This window comes from Neomonachus schauinslandi, chromosome 8 (genome assembly GCF_002201575.2).
Source record: "Neomonachus schauinslandi chromosome 8, ASM220157v2, whole genome shotgun sequence".
In the NCBI taxonomy this organism is placed as follows: Eukaryota; Metazoa; Chordata; class Mammalia; order Carnivora; family Phocidae; genus Neomonachus; species Neomonachus schauinslandi.
The window spans coordinates 109,924,450-109,946,135 of NC_058410.1; the positions used below are offsets into that span (position 1 = coordinate 109,924,450).

General features: G+C 45.4%; 1 protein-coding gene across 1 annotated transcript in view; it reads right to left on the minus strand.

Moving 5' to 3' along the window:
• Positions 1-21,686, minus strand: part of DAAM2 (dishevelled associated activator of morphogenesis 2) — a 126,085-nt gene that overhangs the window by 26,716 nt on the left and 77,683 nt on the right. The window contains 12 exon segments of the mRNA XM_021691965.2: positions 4,342-4,485; positions 4,487-4,642; positions 5,240-5,424; positions 5,561-5,619; positions 8,960-9,098; positions 11,121-11,238; positions 12,408-12,474; positions 13,616-13,719; positions 14,908-15,018; positions 15,848-16,181; positions 19,055-19,149; positions 19,599-19,673. Of these exon segments, the coding sequence (XP_021547640.1) occupies positions 4,342-4,485; positions 4,487-4,642; positions 5,240-5,424; positions 5,561-5,619; positions 8,960-9,098; positions 11,121-11,238; positions 12,408-12,474; positions 13,616-13,719; positions 14,908-15,018; positions 15,848-16,181; positions 19,055-19,149; positions 19,599-19,673 (1,587 nt within the window).

The following is a 21,686-nucleotide window of genomic DNA, read 5'->3' on the forward strand; positions in this document are numbered from 1 at the left end:
GCTTCTCCACCTAAGCACTGCCCCACCTCTGTGTGGGACCCTGGCACTGAACCCCCACTCCAGGGAGAGGCTCCTTCAGCAAAGCCAAGAACACCCCAGTGGTCTTACAGCACCTTGAGCCATTGCTCAGAGGGCAGAGAGCACAGCCTCTTCAGGGTACTCACTTCTGTCCTCCTAGGAGTCCTTGCCTCATTCTGAGCTTTGCTGTCCTTTAAAATGGAATCTCCCACCCTCCTCTGCCTAGAGGGCAGCCTGGGGAACCTTCCTAAGGCCACCACCCCCTCCTCCCTCCATCTCCCCCTCAGCAAGGCTTAGAGAGAGAAACATACCTTTCACTCACTTTTATTTTCTTAAACTCTGGAAAGGGGAGGCTAGGCCAGAGCAGGGGGGTGGGGCGGGGACATTCCTGTGGCCTTTCTAAGGCCATGGACCCTCTTGTGGAATGCCGGGCTGGGAAGCTCAGAGCAGCAAGGGATACAGGCAACTGGCCAAACCCAACACAGACACATTCTTTTCATGGCAGAAACAACCACTGTGTGTGTGTGCATGTGTGTGTGTGTACACAGGAGCACGCGTGGAGTAGGGGAAGGGGACAGGGGAAAGAAGCCAGGCCCCTGGAATGGGGTACGTGGGAGGCAGAGAGAAGACGGGAGGGGGAACTGAACAGGAGAGCAGGGAAGGAAAACTGTCAGTGGTTCCCATCTGAGTCTAGACCTGGGGTGGAGGTGGGCTCCATGGGATATCCCACACAGGTAAAGCTTGCCACTGTTCTTTACTCCCAGTGAGGCCAGGCTAAGAAAGGGCTGGAATGCAAGAGCTGGATGGTTAACACTAGGGAGAGTTTCCCCTGAGAGAATGGACTGAGTGCCCAGCTCTCCCACCGTTCTTGCCAAATGCCACCCCATCCCCATATGCAGCCCTTTGTGGAGGTATAGCTGAGCGTGCTCTGGAGCCATAATCCATTTCCTAGTATTCTCCACATCCTACACTTCACCAAGTTGCCCTGTTGTGCCCACTGTGCAGAATGATCCCTGACTTTAATTTTTGTATCACTCTGGCCAAAACCTCATCACCACCAGTCTAGATCCCTGGGACTTCTGCCCTCTAGAGACACCCTTTATATGACAGAGAAATCTTTCTCCAAAACACTTTTCATTGTGTTTCTCTCACTGAGCATTTGGAGTCCAACAGAGCAAGCTAGCTTGCACTCCCAGCCTCATCACTATGTGGGACTGTTGGCAAATAGAGGGGTGCTATTCTCTTCTCATTTCACATAAAAGAAAGCAGGATCTCAGTGATGCTTGCTTACTGAGTTGAAGGATTAGGTGAGATAACACACTTAAGGCATTCATGGTTGTGCCACTAATAACTCACCTAATATTATTACGAATTTCTGTGTTAGTCACTGTTCCAAATACTTCATATGTCAATTAATCCTCACAATGATCATTCGATATAGATGCCATAATTATCCCCATTTTATAGAACAGGAACCTGATGCCCAAATGATTAAATAACTCCTGGTCACATGATTAAAAGCTTGGGAGTGGGCTAATAGGTCCACAAATATTATTCAATCCCGCCCACCCACCCCTGCTGAGAAATGTCTACAACTCCTGCGAATCCTCCCCATTACCCATTCCATCAGACCTGTACTTTCCAGTCCAGGAATGAAACTCTGGTCTGCTTTGGGTCCCTGAGGAATTTATATAGATTTTATTATTACTAGACCCCAGAAAAAATCCTAAGTACAAAGCTCTATTTGATGAGAATGTTGCAAAAATATTAGTTGCCTTGTCTGTTTTCCTTAATTGTTGAGGTGCCTAATCAACTTTTCATTACCTTTTAAAAATTTTCAGTTATACAAAAAGGCAACCTACTGAATGGGAGAAGATATCTGCAAATTATATATTCAGTAAAAGGCTTAATATCTAAAATATATAAAGAATTTACACAACTCAACACCAAAATAAAAAAACCCTAAATAATCCAATTAAAAAATGAGGAGAGGACCTAACTATGCATTTTTTCCAAAAAAGACATACAGATGGCCAACAGACAAATGAAAAGATGCTCAACATCATCAGGAAAATACAAATTAAAACCACAATGAGATATCACGTTACACCTGTTAGAGTGGCTAAAATCAAAAAGACAAGAAATAACAAGTGTTGGTAAGGATGTGGAGAAAAGAGAACCCTTGTGCGCTGTTGGCAGGAATGCAAACTGGTGCAGCCACTATGGAAGACAGTATAGAGATTTCTCAAAAAAAAAAAATAAAAATAGAGGGCACCTGGGTGGCTCAGATGGTTAAGCATCTGCCTTCAGCTCAGGTCATGATCCCAGCATCCTGGGATCGAGTCCCGCATCAGGCTCCCTGCTCCTTGGGAGCCTGCTTCTCCCTCTGCCTCTCTCTCTCTCTCTGTCTCTCATGAATAAATAAATAAAATCTTTAAAATAAATAAATAAAAATAAAAAAAATAAAAATAGAAATACCATACCATAGCATAACATATAGAGTTGTAAAACCACTATGCTGTACAACTGAAACTAATGTAACATTGTGTCAACTATAATAAAAAAAAATTAAACTTTTTTTAAAAGAAAGCAAAAAAAAAAAAACCCTTTAAGTTTTAAGTACAGGAGATAAATTTTTTTTTACCACAAAGAAGTATATATATTATTTCTGATCATGAACAGTGAACGTTTCTACACAGCCTGTGGCCTTTGGTTCTGCAGAGCTGTTTGTCCGCTTGCCTCATGACTGTGGGAAGGACACACAGGGCGCAGCTGTGCAGTGCAGTTGTCACAAATGTCAACCATGTGGCTTCAAAATTCTGATAACAGGTGGCTCTAAAATTTTACCAACTTAGATTAGAGATGTTATCAGAAGCCCAGGAGACTGAGCTATATTCATGCTTTGTCTTTCCACCTCGATTATAAAACCAGAGATAGAAGGAATCTTAGAAATCTCACAGATGAGCAAACTGAGGTACAAAGTGAGTGATTTATTCAGGTTGCACAGTTTATTAGAGCCAAACCTGGTTTAGTTAGAGGTTAGAACCTCCCCTTCAATCCCTTCCCAGGATCTCTAGATGTTTCCTTGAACAAAATTCCTAATTTGCCAGATTCAAAGCTCTTACAGGGCAATGCTTTGTTTCACCTCTTATTATTACCCATCACAATCCCCAGCAAAAAAGTTTACACAAAGCAGCCCTCAGACTGACTGGCTAGCTGGTCTACCATTATGAGAGCCAGCTAACACATAGCTGGCCACCTATTTCACAATCTCACATCTCTTCCCACTTGAGTCTCCATCTGAGCTCATTTAAGCTAGCATAGAATGGTACAGTTATGAATTCCCCAAGAGTTAGACCAAGAGGTTCATACAACAAGGTCAGAGGACATCCATTAGTCCCAGCTCCAAAATGATGTCTGCATGGCTGCTACTAAAGTGTGTGTATGGATCAGGCTAATTGAACTCAGTTACCATGTATGTGTTAAACCTCAAGGACAAAGCCCAGGTCCTAATAGGATTTAGTACAGAACCAGAGGCAGGGCTTGACCCAGGCTGGAATTGGCCTTAAATTACTAGCAATCTAAAGCAACCCAGGTTATCTCTACTCCATGCTCGTGAGAGTCCAACAGACTCACTCCAACATGCCAGTCCTACGCTGGCATGTGCTAAGGCTCACATTGGTAAAGCCACCTGCAGACACGTGGACCTGGGATTGGTGATTATTGTGAATAATATTCATGAGGGCCCCTCACTGCTGAGCAGTCTAGAAAAGTACCCAGTGTGTCTACCTTCCCCTCAGGAGGATGCCAGAATGACTACAACTTGACATCCAACTCTTCATGGCAAGGGTGCTGTCCTGTCCCCTGCCATGGCCTCATCATTTCAGTCCTTTGAACACACTGCCCTGATCTTTACCATCTCTAGCCCTTGTCCAAGTTCTTTGCCTATATCTTCCACCCTTTTCCTCAAATAGACCCTATCCTTAAAATTCTAGCCCAGCCATTGTATTGTCTAGAAAGTGACCCTGCTTGGTCCATGCTCTAGTATCAATATCACTCCATTAACCCTCAGCACATACAAATTCTGTCTGCAGGTGGCTTTACCAATGTGAGCCTTAGCACATGCCAGCGTAGATGTTCTTCCCAGTGAACAGTGAGCTGTCTGACATCAGCAATCCCATCTTCTGCATTTACTATACTTTCCCTTATCCCCACCAAAGAAGGAACCCAGAAGGGGCAATCTACAAACAATGGGCAGGCAATCCATGGGGCTGACTGGCACTGACTATAGGAGAATGGACCTACTGATCTTTTGTTACTTACCTCATTCAGCTTGACCCAGTTGAAGGACTTCAGTGGATGGGAAGGCTGGGGAGCACACTTCTTCCTGAGTGGGATGTCATTGCTGGGGCAGGGGTCTGGAGGGAGAGGCAGGCCCACGCCGAAGCACGGTGGGGCACCGGGGGGGAGTGGGAGGCCCACCAAGTGGAAGAGGTGGTGGTGGAGGTGGAGGACAGCAGGCAAATGGGAGAGGGGGCGGAGGTGGAGGCAGGTCATTGGTTGTCATTGAGGAAGACAAGGTAAGTGGGCCCCCAGGGGGAGGTGGGGAAGATACAGGTCCTGTCTGTGGGAAGACAGAAAAATTGAAAAGACAAAGCTATCAACAATGATGCCTTTCAGGTCCCCACCACACTATTCCTTTCCTTATTCTTATTCTTCATCTACACTAGAACCCCAATCCTGCTCTCACCTCCCACACGCATTTTGCCCCCCCCATTTCCTCTCTGTATCCCAAACATCCAACATACACATAGACACAACCACAGCCACATACACATGGGTAAAACACACATGCATAACACTGGACAAAGTCATAGTTATCACAATGCAACAGCAGGAACAATACATATGGTTGTATAGGCTACTGTCTGCACAAGGGCATCCAGCTGCACAGGGAGGAGTGTGCAAAAGCATACTTGCACTCTGCTTTCCTGGGTGTGCTTCCTGGGACAGTGTCACCCAGGGGAAAGGGCACTGGTTTTTCTAATTAACACAAAGGTAGCCACCTTTGCAGCCTCACAGTTCCCCTCTATCCTGGCCTGAGGTCCTCCTCTAACTTCTCCTTCATCCTGGGGTCCTTAGCCTTTCCCCACACCTCTTCTTCCCACTTTATCCTGAAGGTCTCAGCTCAATATGTAAAGAGAGGAAGGTGTCCACATACTGAGATTTCACTGAGTTGGGCTACCAGCTCTGCCACTTGTCCTCGAGCCTGGCGCAGCTCCTGGGACTCTCGGGCCAGTTTATCCTTCATCTTGTTCAGTGTCCGCATCATCTCTTCCTTCTCCAATGTCTTTGTCTCACATTCTCTCTCCTTCCTCTCTAGCTTGCTCACCAACTCCATGTGTTCTGGGATGGGGGTGGGACAGGAGAGGAAATGGGAAGAGACAATATGAATCTGTGTGGGTCTACCTCTAATAGGTCCTGGGCTGGAAAGGGGAGGGGTTGTACAGAGCATGCAGTGGCTTTAGGCAGAGCCCCTTACCTTTCCGGAACTTCTCTGCCTGGTCTCGCCACTGTTTCACTTCATTCTCATTGATGAGCCTGGTGGGGAGTACAGGAAGGGTCTGTTGATTGTTGGCTCATAACTTCCCAGAAGACATATCATCCCCCTATTCCCCACATTGGTTCTATGATCTCCAATCTGTCCAGCCACATCAAGGAGGCTAGGATTTTGACTCTCCAGATGTCTCTCCAGGTTCCCAGCCCTGTCCAGTTCTCATGTATCTCTCTGTGGACTGTGAAAATTGAAAAGACCCTTAAATAACTTATGATCCAACCCCCTGTGATATAGTTGAAGTTCCTGAGACCAGAAATGAAGACAACAGCTTAACTAATGGTAGAACTAGGACTAAATCTCAGGCTTCCTTTAGTCGTCTGATGACTTGTACTCCCTTGTAAAAATAAGTTTTTTGCACTGAGAGAGATCAAAATATTGACCCTACCATGGTCTAGGCTTCCAAAGACCAATGTGTAAGAGCAAGAGAAATCACCCACCTCACAACACAGAATGAGTATGTTGAGGGTGAAGAGGGAAATGTATCTAAATCACAGGAAGTCCTCACTCATGTCAAACTCTTGGAATGGGGATTAAGCTATTACCTAGACACCAAAGTGTAATAGAGATGAAATCCCAAAGTGAGATCCCAATAATTGTTTTTTGTTTGTTTGTTTTTGTAACTCTGAAATTGTGGGAGTTAGATCCATGAATCTTGGTCTCCTCAATCACATCAAGGATATAAAGAGGGGACAGAGTATGGAAGGGGACATAATTTGTGAAGAGAGTTCTTTGGAGAGAGCCATTGCTGTCCTTCTTGGAGGTGCTACCTCCTTCATCGTCATCCACTAGCTTCTTTAGACCACTCAGAGAGTTCTGACCCACATCCCTGATGTTGGGAGGGAGGCAGAGTGGACTAGGGTCCAACTTGGGGCCAGGCAGGTCCAAAGACTGAAGAAATATTAACCGGGAGAGTGGTGCTGTGCTGGGACCATCCAGCACTCCTAGAGTTTATTGGTACAGAGATTGCACAAGAGTTTCTCATGGACCAGATGTAAGCATCATGGAGAAATTGGGCTGATGCCATTTTAAGTCCTTTCCAAGATGTCCACCTGGCAGAAAATTGGGCACTTGGACATTGTGCCATCGTGCTCTAGATTGCTAGTGAATCAGGAGCTGATGGAAGGGATGGTACCAACCATTCTTAGGGCATAAAAAGGCCTTGAATGGCCAGTGACCAGGGTTTTATAGTGAGAGGCATGCAACAAAGAGCTTCAGAAGCTCCCAGAAATAATTCGTGTCTTTACCCTTGTGCCAAGGCCAGAGAATAGGAAGCCTGTTTACTAAGTTATCTGATCAAGTAACACCTTTTCCCCTTCTCCTTCCTGCCCCTGCACTGCCTCTGATAGGGTTAAAAACTGGTTAGCTAATAGAAGGGGATATGTGTGTAGAATGGGTTAGAAGAAAAACAGAACAGAGAAAGAAAGCCAGTCATCACACATGCCCTTCCCACTGCACCTTCCAGCCCCAGTCTGGGGAAGAGAGAGATTTAAGGCTACATCAAATCTAGAATTCACATGGTTCACATCTGAGACTAGTCCTTCTAGTTGCAGATTTGAGACTATGTTGATGGCTTAAAATGATCTTAGGACTTCCATTGCCCAAGAAGAAGCAAAAACTTCATTGGACCTGAGGTATTTTCATCCTCTGGCAAAGGAAAAGCTTCCCCACTAAATAGTGTAAAGAGTTAATAGAAAACAGAAATAAAAATCAGAAATAAAGCTGCATTTTGATTACTTTGCTAGTAGCACTTGTCCAGCATTCCAGGTAGGATTAACTACATCAATACCCAACTACTTGTGCAAATGAAAACAGTAGCATGAATTGTTCAAAAATCATTTTCTACCTGGCTTTGGAATGTGACACCATGAATCCTTGAGAGCCAATTTATCTCCTTAAAGGGCAACTGGACATTTATAGCAGCATTATTTACAAAAGCCAAGATATGGAAGCAGCCCAAGTGTCCATCCATTGGTGAATGGATAAAGAAGATGTGGTGTATTTATACAATGGAATATTATGCAGCCCTAAAAAGAATGAAATCTTGCCATTTGCAATGACATGGATGGAGCTAAGCAAAATAAGTCAGTCAGAGAAAGACAAATACCGTATGATTTCACTCATAGAAGGAATTTAAGAAGCCAATCAAATGAGCAAAGCAAAAGAGAGAGAGAAATCAAGAAACAGACTCTTAACTATAGCAGACAAACTGATGGGTACCAGAGGGGAGGGGGGCAGAGGGATTGGTGATATAGATGATGGGGATTAAGGAATGCACTTGTCATGATGAGCACCGGGTGATGTATGGAATTGTTGAATCACTACATTGCACACCTGAAACTAAAGTAACACTATATATTAACTAACTGGAAATTAAAAACTTAAAAAAGAAAGTTAAGTAAAAGTTTAAAATTAAAAATTAGTGTGTTAACATAACTTCAGATAATTGATGTGACTTTAAACTTGGTTCTCTGTATTTCTCAATACACAGGGTCAAAGATAAGCCAGACTTAGGCTCTGACATCCTTGTCTAACAGTCTTAGTTAATTGCCATGCTCTATTTCAGTGATCAGCAAACTTTCTCTAAAGGGTTAGAATAACTATTTGAGGTTTTATATGCCAGGTGCAGTCTCTGTCACATATTCTCATTTGTTTTTAAAAACTTTTAAAATGTAAAAACTATTCTTAGCTCATGGGTCATACAAAAGCAAGCTGGAGGATTGTTTAGCCCACAGACCATTGTTAATAAGTTTAAATTCTTCCTCTATCTACTCCATGCAATGGATCATTAAAAGCTGAGTACAGGGGCACCTGGGTGGCTCAGTAGGTTAAGCGTCTACCTTCAGCTCAGGTCATGATCCCAGGGTCCTGGGATCGAGTACCACTTTGGGCTCCCTGCTCAGTGGGGAGTCTGCTTCTCCCTCTGCCTCTCCCACCCCCCCGTTTGTGCTCTCTCTTTAGCTCACTCTCTCTCTCAAATGAATAAAATCTTAAAAAAAAAAAAAAGCTGAGTACACCCCCTATAAACCTGTGCTGTTCAATATGGTAGTCACTAGCCACGTCATATCGCTATCTGAATTTAATTAAAATGAAATAAAATTTTAAATTCCGTTCCTCAGTCACACTATCCACATGTCAAGTGCTCAGCAGCCATGTCTAAATGGGGCAGATATGGAATATTTCCATTATCTTAGAGGATTCTATTAGACAGGTGCATTTGGAGACATCTGGTTTACAAGAGGGAGCAGAGGTTTCACTGGTGAGAGTCCATGCAGGAGAGCGAGAGGGAAGGAGGAGGAAGACAGGTGAGAGCTGGCCACTGCTCACATGTTGACGATGTTCTTGACATTGAAGTTCTCCAAGGGAGCCAGGTCAGGGTCCACACCCCTCTCATCCTGGAGGACAATCTGCTGAAGGATCCTGTCCAGGAGCTGCCACTGCTGGAAATAGCCACCGTTCCGCTTGTCTGTGAGGACAACAGGCATCATAACTTTACTGAGCCCTGGAATCCCCTGGGGCCCTGCCCTAGAGTCACTGCCTGGGCCCAGGCTGATGAAGCATGCCCTCTCCCTCCCTTCACAAGCTCCCAGTCTGATGGGGGAGGCAATGATGCTACTGATGCAGATGCTGATGATGGAGATTCACAAAAGCAGTCATTTCCTAATGATCTGCAACTGACTTTCTATGAGTGTGTCAATCCTCTAGATACATTTATCTACTCCCTGAAGTGCTTCCTGGCTGCTTTTCTTCCCTATAGGTACCCTGAGTAGCCTATGCCTTGGGAATGCAAATTGCCTTTTCCATTATCTAAAAAAAAGCACCTTTCAGAAAGTAAATCTGCTCCAAAATATTACCTGCTAAATAATGAAGTCTCCAGGGAAATTTAAAAAAAGAAAATGTTTTAGGATTATCTATGCTGTTGTTCTACAGTGAAAGATGAATGGAAACTCATTACAGGTATGCACTAAGAGAGAGTCAGAATAGGTTGGAGAAGTGCTAATGGAATCCAGGCAGACTTCTCAGTGAAGGTGACCCTGAACTGTGAAGGCAAAAGTTTGTGTATGGTTCCTGACCTCACAGGGCCCCACTCCCATCCTCTGTAATCATGGTTTGTTGGGACATGGGACTTTCTTTTCATGTGCTAGCCACAAGCCCCTCTTCCTCAGTTCTTGATCCCAAGTACTTTGTCTCAACTGACCACCAAAGGAGGTCAACCAGGACAATGCTGACCTCCAAAGTCAAACCATAATGCTTACAAGGTGGAAGGTCATGTCAACAAAGCCCCATTTTGAGGCAGAAGAGACACATTGACATTGCCCATGGAGCATGGCACATAAGAACCTGATAAAGAAGTCAGGTTTCTCAGGGACTTCCTATGTCTTCCGTGAACATCTCTGTACTGCACTTTGGAGAACTGATAGCTTCCTGGTCTAGGTCACTGTGTCCTGTTTCCTTTCCATCACTTCACTGACATAGACATTGCAATGTGGCATAGTTTTCCATTTACCCTCCACCCAGGAAAACAGGGTAAAGCCAGGCCACTGGCTCACAGAAGTAGAACATGTTTCATCTAAGGCCGTGAACCCAAAGAAACAAAAATTCCTTCATATGTTCAGACTCACCCAGCCTCAAGTTCATTCACTATAAATCGGATATAATAATGCACACTCTTTAAGTCATTTTCAGGTTTAGAGACACTGTGCCAAAGAGCCTTGCATCATGCATGGCCCAGAGTTGGCACATAGTAAACTGTGGTTATTGCCACCATCACCATGAAAACCAACACCACCATCACCACCAGTAGAGAGTCTGCCTAGGTTGACCATCATGGTTGTCCATAGTAGTCTTCCAAGTGTTCAATTTTGTGAAGAGCTTAAATACCAAATGATACAGTTACCGCTCATTTCAAATTGCATGCTGGGGTGGCTATTAGTGATTATATGTAATTTATCCAGTCACTGCACACACCTGGATCTTAAAGAGCTTAGCATCTGCTAAGCTTAGATGCTGACATCTGATATTTGCAAACAGAGGCAGGGGCAACTGTGTTAAAGTGGAGCTCACAAGGCCTAGATGGGGGAGTTGATAAAACCTTGAAAAAAGTCATGCTCAGTCTACATCTGTGCTATGCCCCCAAATGCAAAGTTTCTTTTTGGAGCTCCCCAAGATGACTGATCACTCCTCTGTCATAAGCTGACAGCCAGAGCTGTTTACTTTACAGTGATCAAGCTACTGCTTGGTAGACCAGGACATTAGCGTTCTTCAGGGCCAAGTCCACAGCTTCTCCCCTGGGTGACAATGGAAGTCCTGATCCCAAAGACAGAGGGAAGAACAAGGGCCTGAGTCCTATCGTCAGGCTTCCTGGGGACATGTGCAGAGAGAGACTCAGTCAGACTCACCAACCCAGGGAAGTCCTGACACCTTGTCTCAACCTGCCCCAGGCCAAGGCTCAGGCCAGCTGAGGAAGTGGCAAGTGTGGGCTACTCACAGGGCATCTGCAGGCAGTGGTGTAGAACAGATAGCAAGCAGGGGTAGGCCTCAGTGTGCTTTAGCTTCTTGTGGATCAGCTCAAACATCTGGGAAGCACTCTTGGTGTCGATGTGGACCTGAGGGAGTAGAGGGCACAGTGAATGGGGAGGGGGCAAGCCGTGGAAGAAGAGGGGAGAAAACCCTACTTCCATCCACTGAGCCCCATTTCCCAGGATGACATTCATTCTCCTGCTTCTGGCCCAGGCTTCAAAGGAGAGGCACAGAGAAAAGGAGGAGGGAGATGTCCTAATTATATGAAGCAGGATTTCTCAATCTCAGCATATTAGCATCTTGGACCAGATCATTCTTCGTCATGGGAGCTGTCCTGTTCATTGTAGGCTGTTCCACAGCATCCTTGGTCCATATCTATCAGATGCCAGTGACATCCTCCTTGCACTGGTTGTGATAACAAAAATTGTCTCTAGGCTTTGCAAATGTTCACAGGGGGAGGAGGAAGCAAAGTTACTCCTGGTTGAGAACTACTGATTCAAACTAAGGAAAGGGGACAGTGGCATAGACGATTCAAGGACCACGTAGCGTAGTTCCACACAAGCTGGGTTCAAATCCCAGATCTACTCTCTCATTGTGTGACCACAGGCAAGCTAATCTCAGTCTCCTTATTGTAAATCCAGGGCTTGTGCGACAATATAATGGGATGGTGCTTGGTGACTGCAGCACCACCAGAAGTAAGCTTCTATTTGAATAGAGATTTTATAATACAACATTTAAGCAGCAGAATTGTGTATTTTTAGGGTTATTGAGGCTGAAATGAAAAGGCAATCTGCTTTGTGAAGCATGATCTAGTTAGTGGCAGGGAGAGGGGACTCAGGAAATTGCTGGCAGGCAGGGGTAGAGTAGCCCAGGAGAAAATTTGAAATTAATAATGTTTAAGGACTGGCCCTCTTTCCTTTGGGGGTTGCAATCTCCCAGCAGAGGAGATGCCCTACCAGGTAAGGCCTGCCAGGTGAGGCCCTGCAGAGCCAACACACTGCCAGGTTCCAGAAGTAGGACATCTCTAGATGAGAAACCAGGTCAACAAAGAGAGCAGGCAAGGACATAGGTAGGATGTGGGACAAGGGGGTGAGAGCTGTCCACCTGGGTGACAGTGGAAGTTCTGATCCCACATAGGACCACTCACCAGGGAAGCCAGCCAACACTGGACCTACCACAACATGGGATCTGGAAAAGAGGCTGTGGGGCCACCTGGGACCCCACTGCAGTTGCCCCATCCCTGTAGGCTTCTCACCATGTCAAACCTCCTGGCTAGCTCCAGGTCATCCTCATTCCGGACCATCTCAAAGAAGTCTAAATGCCTAGATATGATGAGGGGATAGAGAGAGTAGATATTACTTCTAGGATGTCCCTGTTTGAGGGTTAGCCCCTTCAACTCCCCAGTGAACTAAATCTGAAAGCTTAATTCAGGTGATGCCAAGGCAAAACCAGAAAGAAGCCACTGGTCTGTAGGCCAACTCTCCTCCTTTATAGAATCCCATGCCCCTTTTCCTCAGGGAGGCCAGCCTAGAGTCCCGTCACCTTAGATCAGGCTTTCTCAATTTGGGCACTATTGATATCCAAGGCTAGATTTTCCTTGGTTGTGGGAGGCTGATCTGTGAGATGTAGAAGGTTCAACAGCATTTCTCATCTCTACCCACTAGACACCAGTAGCAGTCCCCACCTTCCAAGTCATGAAAACAAAAATGTCTCCAGGCTTAGCCAAATGTACCCTGGGGATAAAATCACCCAGTCAAGGACTACTGCTCTGCCTTCACCAGGGTTCTCATACTGTCCTCATGTCAACCTTCAAAGCCAATCTCTCTTATTTTTCACCCCATCCACTCCCCAACTCCACTTCAAAAGGGCCCATCCTGTCTTCCTTAAGACCCAGCGCAATAAAATAGTCTGCACCAATGGGACAGAACCAGAGGGGACAGATAGGAACTTAATTGGAATTAAGGAACACATAGGAATTTAATTGTGCCCTTTAATCAATAAAGGCTTTTATGGCTTCCATTTGGGGTGGGGCAATTTCCTTGTTAAGCAGCAGTGCCCTGCAGGATGTTTAGTATTCCTGGTTTCCAACAACCAATACCAGTTAGTGTCCCCCAACCAGCCAGTCTAAAAACCAAAGGAACACCCCTATGTGTTTCCAAAGCCCCCCCACCTCCACCCTGGGGAAGTACTAACATTGTTGAGGACTACTGGGTGGGTCCACCTGCGTTTAACATCAGAGATGAGAAAGCAGGTCAACAAAGAGAGCAGGCAAGGACATAGGTAGGATGTGGGACAAGGGGGTGAGAGCTGTCCACCTCCCCACACAGAGCTGATTCTGAATTAATACTGGGTATGGCAGGTGGTCTCCAGTGGGAAGGGCAGCCTCCTTGAAAGTCCTGATCATCCCCAACTGAGGCACTGTCTCCATATATCTGCAGTGGGGACAGGTGGCTTGGGCCTTACTTGTCCAGGATGGCATTCTCGTGCTGCCGGAGTTTGTCAATCACAGGTTGGATCCCCAGCATCAGGAACTCATACCGTAGATGAAGGCGGAACTCCAGATTATCCTGGGGGTCACCAAAGGAGGACCAGACTTATTGGCTTGTGGCTTTTCCACAAGAGTCCCCAGTGGACCCACTCCATTGTCCCACTACATCACCTGCAACAACCCATCTGGAACTGCCTCAAGTCCAGAGTTCCAAGAAAGGGCAGGAAGAAACATACTAGACCTTGTTATTTATTCCCATTAGGTTTCCTGCCTCACTTCCTTCAAGTCCCTTACCGTTTTTCTCAGCCTTTGGCATCAAAGAGTGGCACCGTAAAGTAATGTAGACCATAAGCTTTGATTTCAGACAGATCGTGATTCAAATCCCTGCTCTGACACTCACTAGTTTTGTGATTTTGGGAAAGCCTTAGTTTTCTCATCTGTAAAATGGGAATGATATTACCAAAAGGGGTGATATTACATTAAGAATTACCTGATGAAGTATGGTTACCAACTAATCAGAACAGATTAGTGTAGCTAGTATTGACAAGGGTGATGTCAGCATCTCAGGGACAGATTGTTCTCCCAACCCACCTCACCTAACTTAGCTCATCAGGACTGGTTGCAAGAAAAGTGTGCTGGCAGAAAAGAGGGAAAAGTAGAGATCATTAAATTGCCCCTTTTGACCTTCAACAAATTGACCTTGACTGGGGCATCTGATTCTCTTAGAATTTGGGGAGTTCATCTGCTCTTCAAGTTCATCTTCAGCTGTTGCTATTTTTACAGTCTGAGAATCCCATTCTGACCCCACAGTAAGGAAAATCAGAAGCCATACCTCCTAACAGAAGGTGCTAGAGGGCATGACCAGCCAACTCAGAAACCAGTCCAGAATCAGGTCTTTAGAAAACTCTAGGAAGAAGGGCCTACACTTGCCCTCCTCCCATAAATGATCCCCCACCACCCTAAGCCAGCATCAGCCAGCCAACGTGGGGTTTGTCCAGTACACACATAATGCACAATGCTACCCATGCAAGAAACTCTCCAAGAACCCCTCATGACTGCAAGGTTCATGACAATCTATTCTTTCTCAGCCCCAAGTGAAGGAGGCAAGAGTTGATAAAGGTAATCTGAAGACAATGATGGTAGTGGCAGCCATGCCAACCAGAGGTCTTGGCCCCTTCCCTCTACTACATCCCCAGGAGGCACTTGCACACATTCCCCTGGGGCCAGAAAGTCCAGGAACAGTAAGAGCAAGGACAAGATGCCTCACCTCTCCAGCTCCAGCATTGAGGACAGCGTTGATGAAGGACATGATAGCTGTTTTCAGATTCACTTCATCCCGGTACCGGCCCAAACTTCGGTCTAGCTCATTCAACAGTGTCTGGTTGGAAAGGCAGGACAGGCGAGGAAGGTGGGCTCAGGATCCTACAAGTCCAGCCTCTGTGCCTGTGTTACCACCATTCTAACCCCACGTGCTTGCTCTACCCAATCTATCTAGCTTACCCTGGTCCTTCCCAAAAGCTCAGCTTTTTCAAGAAGTGTCCTTTGCCTCTCCATACCTCAATCTCAGTCCTGCCACTCACCTCCAGGGCTTAGTTTATTTTGTAGGGCCATGCCGAAATGCTGCCTCAGCATTTTAGAGCTGTTTACAGCTCCAGCTGCTTATAGCTCATAAATCTTCCTGCCCAGCTCCCTGACAGCATGGACACTGCCTTTTACCTCTTCTGCAAAGGGTCAGGGGTCACTTTCTGCACAGAGTAAGTGCTTAAAAATGTTGGATGACAGAATATACAAATAGCCTATACTGGTAGATAAACCATAGCACTTGTAGTGACAGTTTAGATCTATTGGTATTTACTCTACATAAGACACTTTATACTTATTATCTCATTACTTTTCTGGGGCAGATCAGGGAGAAGAAAAGAGAATGGCTTCAGTATTCAGCACTGTTCTTGGGGTCCCCATAGTAAGCACTGGCCCAGGCATAGGGCTTAAAATCTTGGCCCCAGCAACTGCATTCCATTTAATTTTTGACTGAGCCGCTGTGACTCATCAGGCACTGGGCTCAGAGATGTAGAGCCATAGACTAATAATCCAGCCTCAAGGAACCCACGGTCTAGTGATGCATCCATTTTCCCAGCCAAACCCGTATCTCTTAAGGTCCCTTATGTCTTTTTATATAAGCCCTCAGCTAGGCCCCCCCCCCTCACCTGAAAGCGTGTCCGCTCAGCTGCGTACACCTGGTAGTGGAGCATGGCCTGCAGCACCTTCTTGTGGCCGCCAGGCACCAAGCACACGGCACCTAGGATCTCCAGCACGGCCACCTTGGTCTTGCTGTTCTCTGTGCGCAGACTCTGTGCAATGGTGCTGATGGCCTCGGGCTGCGCCAGCACATGCGCTCGCCCCTGGGAGTTGTTCATCAGAGCCTTGATGCAACCAATGAGGGAGGTGTGGATGCGACTTTCGCAGGTGGCGTGGTCCATGCTCCGGAGGAAATTCAGCAGACAGGTCAAACCCTCCAGCTCAATGAAGCGTGTCACAAACCTGTCCAGGCCAGCGCCATTAGCACAACAGGTATCCTGAATTTGCCTATTATTCTGTATACACTTTCCAAATAGTTACCCCGGGACCTGTATAACACCGTGTCCCACCTATAGCAGCCACTTGGTTCATTTAGTGAGTTTATCTAAGGCATTGAAATCCTATCACCCTCGCAGGAGACTCGTGCCTTATTTGCACCTTAAATATCGTGCATTTGCAGGCCACTGACTGTCAGTTGCATAGCTGTGATGGTGTACGCATGAAGAGAATGATTGCAGCAATTATTACTATAATTATACTGTAATTATAATGGCTGTTAAACCTGAAAATTCATCTCCAGAGAGATGTCAGAAGACAAAGTGGACTTCCAGACAGGGGGGTCACCAGGGGTCACTGAGTCATGGGACCAAGGCCGGGGAAGGCGCTCTTCAAGTGATCCTTAAGAAAATAGTTATCTTGAATATTAACAGGAAGCGTTAAAAACCATTTAGTTCAGGGGTTCTTAACCTGGAGTCTGTGTTCCCCTAAGGGGTCATGGATAACTTGCAGGGGTCTGTGAACTTGGATGGGGAAAAAAAGTTACACTTTTATTTTTGGTAACCTCTACCTGAAATGTATCATTTATTCGGATGATGAACGTGGGCAATAAACTACAGTGGTAATAGCAGAACCTGTGACTTTGTCACCCAAAGAAATTAGCTGTTTTCATATCAAATTATAGTTGCTGCAGGTGTTGCAGACTATCACTTCCACTCATCAGCACTTCAAAATCATGGTGGTTGCTAGTTCTTTCTGCTTAAGGCTTAAAAAAGCACATTAATTGTTATCTCACAAATGTTTCATATTTGGTAACTGCATTTCAATTTAATTGGTTTATTTTTCATCTTATCTATTTTATTATTTAAAAATATCATTCTGATAAGCAGTCAATAGGTTTCATCTGGTGCCAAAGTCATCCATGGCACATGCACCTTCACACATGCATACACAGAGAGAGGCTTAGAAACACTGAATTTCGTAAAACAGTAATGACCTAAGGAAATGTCATAAATGGAGCTGAGGGAACCATCGCATGTAGTTAATACATTTGGTCCCAAGTGTATTTGTGTATTTCCATATTATTATACAAATATGTCTACAAAATGAAATATACTCTAAAATTAAGTCTTTAAAATAGGTACTATTTGTTTCTATTATATGCTTTTCTGTATTCTGCAGAATTTTCACCATGACTATGTGTAACTTTTATAATCAGAATTTTATTAAGGGAAAGAAAAGTAAATTGAAGTGGGAGACAAACCTGGCAAACTTCCCTCAACCCTTCTCCTCGATGTCCTCATCCTTCCCGCACCCCCTTCCTACAAGCCCCCCACCCCCTGAACCACACGGGATTAAGGTGCTCCCATTCTCCTGAGGCTCTAGTTCCAGGCTCCCAAAGTAGAGAGCTCAGCCCAAACCACACATACACACACACACACACACACACACACACACACACACAGGTAGACCAGTATGCTAGTAAACATTTAACAACTGGCTCTCTGAAGAAAGAAAAAAAGGCCTGATTGTAGTGTTTGCCAATTTCCACAGTATAAATACGCCCAGCATAGCTGATTTCAAGCTATCAATGTGACATCATTGAACGTGGAGTTGGGAAGAGGTGTAACATTTATAGTACAGATGATCCTTGAATAACACGAGTTTGAACTGTTTAGGTTCACTTATATGGGAAGTTTTTCAATAAACACAAGTACAATACTATGAATAGATTTTCCTTATGATTTTCTTAACAGTTTCTTTTCTCTAGCTTACCTTGTAAGAATACAGAATATAATACATATAACATATAAAATATGGGGTTGATCAACTGTTTATGTTATTGGTAAGGCTGCTGGTCAACGGTAGATTGTTAGCAGTTAAGTTTTGGGAGAGTCCAAAGTTATATGCAGATTTTCGACTGCATGGGGGTTGGCACCCCTAACACCCACCTTGTTCAGGGTCAGCTATATTTCCACCATGTATATACAATGAATATAAACTCAAGGGCATATGTAACAGTCAAGAGCATACATAAAACTAAAATGTAGTAAGAACATTAAGTAATTAGGGAGTGAAAAGTTTCAAGTATTTATTACTTTTGTTTTTAGTATGATTTATTTAGTTTTAAGTTTATATAACTTATAGTCTAATCATAGCTATGTTTAACAAGCAGCTTACAAAACTGCTGAAAATTTAACAGTCGGCTCCCACAAGGAGCTACAGGCCAGCTCCCAGGCACGAGGAGAAGCTGTGGCTCTTGGCCCATTTTGGACCTTTGCGCAGTATGGCCTGGGAAGGGGGAAGTGTCCTTCTTCTCAAAATCATCCCCTTTTCCTGGCCTGCATCACTCCTCCTCTAGGTGGTGGAATCTCATCCACAGACACCACATCTCCCCCTAGTGGCTGGAGTATCTCTTCTCCACGCTGCCCTCCTCCCTGGCCGGGGGAATTAATTCTCAGAGCTCTTGCTTACACACTTTGTCCATAAGGCCACCTTCCCTGCCATTCCGTTCTCCCAAGAAAAACAAGTACCTGCCCTCAATTTCTGCTCAGATAGCACTTCAGGACCTGAGGTTTATGTCACATTCCTCTGCTCTCTGCCTTGGTCCCCCACATGCCCATCCTCTGGCAGCCTCCCAGCGCCTCAGAGAGAGGGGTTGTAGGAGGCAGGAAGTGGAGCAGAGCGCAGGGAACTCTAGGGGATGTGGTGGGGGGGGGAGGAGCTGGCAAGGGGACTGGGATGGGAGCAGAGCATTGGGTGAAGCTTCAGGAAGTTGAGGGAGACTAGCAAGTGAAGGGGTGTGGAAGGAAGTGGGAAGGGGAAACACAATGAGTCACCTCATGGGCTGTGTCCGGAGAGCTGTCTTCAGGTCTTCCACAACTTGGTTCCTCATCTCCGTCTCTTCCTCATCAAAGGCATACAGACTCTGCATCTGAGGTAGGTGGAAAGGGGCGGAGGTCCTGCTGGGCTGCCTGAGCCCCAGCTCCCTGCATTCCCCAGCCCAGGTGGGACCCAGGAGCCACCCTCGACTCAGGAGGGGTGGGGCCTCAAGGAATGGTTCACTAAGAGGGTCAGATTCTGAGAAGACCCAGGTTCCAGTCCCAGACTTCACTTTCCTCATCTGTGGAATGGGAGAATTATTGGCTCGGCCTGTTTCCCAAGACTGTGTGAGATACAAATGGCTAATAAACGTTCATATGGTTGGGGGCCTCTAGAGTCACACAGAGAAGGGAGGGATTATGTTTTAAAAATCTCAGGAATAACTGGAAAGCTGCTGATCCCCAGCGAGGGGGTGTGAAGTCCAGGGAAAGATGCGGGATGATCAATCTCCCCCATGGCTTTTCCAGGTGGGGTGAGGGCAGGGGAGAAGCCATTGCTCACGGCAGCCATAGAGTTGATGCGGTCGATGTAATAGTCAGGCCAGCTGGTCGCCAGCTTGTTGGGGTCCTCCTGCTCCTGGAACAGGAAGAAAGACTGTTTGGACCACCTGGCAAGATAGGCCCATGGCCTGAGGTCTTGAGCTTCATTCCATGTCAGCACATTCACTTTCCAGCCCCACCCAGACAGGGATAACTTTGAGGAAGTTACAAAATCTCTCCAGGCTTCCATTTCTTCCTTGGTAAAAATGCAGATAGTGAACACTGACTCTTGTGACCGGCCAATGACACGGGCAGGAATCACACAGGTATATGCACTTTCAGTGAACAATATATATAATTAAAAATAAATTCTTTATTTCCTGTTATATCTGTTCCCTCTTTGTTTGCTTCTTAATAAAATATAATTTTATGTCTGTTGAACCTAATAAAAATCTGTGCATATATTTTATACATCTGGTTTTTCAAATTTTACTTTCTAATACCATTCTCATTGTATTTTACAAAAGTATTGGTTTTTGACAGTTCGAAATTTTAAAAACTTGGTTTTTCTCTCAGATTGTTTGAGAAGCACTGATATAAAGCATTTGGTGCAGTTCTTTGGCACATGGTAGGCACTCAGTGAATAGTAACTTCACTAAAAGACCGAAAGAGACTCCCAAGCCCTGGGTATTGGAGAGACTCAGGAGGACTCGGTGTAGCTGGGAGGCAGAGCCCAGAGCACAGGGCCTTTGGCCCAATCCTCAGGTTCCAAGGGAAAGCCTCAATTCCTCCCCAGGGATGGGCAAAGACAATGAGAGTCAGTGTTCACTATCTGCATTTTTACCAAGGAAGAAATGGAAGCCTGGAGAGATTTTGTAACTTCCTCAAAGTTATCCCTGTCTGGGTGGGGCTGGAAATACTTATTCATGACATGAATAAATATTAATGTTGATTGAAGATCTAGCCCTCTCCTTCAGCCAGTGACTCTACTTCTGGGCATTACACACACCCTGCTCCTTCCTGTCCCTGTCCCATTTGGATGTTCCCCTTCACCTGCCTTCTGCTAATCTCCTGCTTTCAAATCTGCACAAAAACTTAACTCCTCTTCCAGAATCTTGCTGACAAACTACCTGTCTGCCAGGTGACCTGGACTTTGCCCTGCCTCCCTCAGCTATATCTACTAGCTTCACAATTTTGTGTCACAAAATCCAAATTTTAGACCAGTGGGAAAGCTGCCTGCATTTGGTCTTTGTGATTTCACATGGCTATATGTTAACTCTTCATGACTGAAACTCCCCAATTCTATCTTCTGGCCTTGGGGAGGGGATCACAGAAAATGCACCATCAAATATATATTTTCCTGTCTTTGCCAGCTCATCATTTCTCCATTCCATATGCATTAAATGAGCACCTACTACCTGCCAATCACTGTACTGAGCCCTGAAAGTACTGAGCAAAAAGTCAGTCTCTGTCTTCCATAGAATAGTCTAGTGTCAGAGTAGGGTGACAAATGCTTTATGGTCGAACTGTCTATAGTGGGCTGTGGAAGCCCAGGGTGGGGGCATCTAACACAGAAGGCTCATGAGGGGGGCTCGGAGAGGACAGAGTTATTAAAGATTACTGAAGCTAAGACAGGTGGGGAAGATGTTACAGAGGAAGCACCACATGGCAAGAGGGGTATGTGAAAGTGTGGGGGGAGATTACGTGTAATCTGGTTTGGAAGGTAGAACAAGATATCCTTACATTTCAGTATTTTTTTTTTTTATTTTAGTTGTGTAAGAGATCAATTTACAGGAACTCCATAGTAAATCAGTTTGGAAAGTGGAGAAGCATGAGACATGATTAACTACTCCTGAAGTTAATTTTGTACTCCCTCCCTCCCTCCTATGACTTGAACTTTTTCAAGATCATCTTTCTCACAATGAGAGTCCTGGACACAGCACATAGTATTCTGCAGGTGCCTAATAGATGTGCATCAAGTATACTAGACTAGTGTGCACAGCCCCTGCATCTTACCACAGGCTCTTGGACTTCAGCATGACTGGGTTTTAGCAATGGTGCAGCCATTGGCTATGATTGGCTAGGACCTTTGGGTGAGTCCACTGCCTCC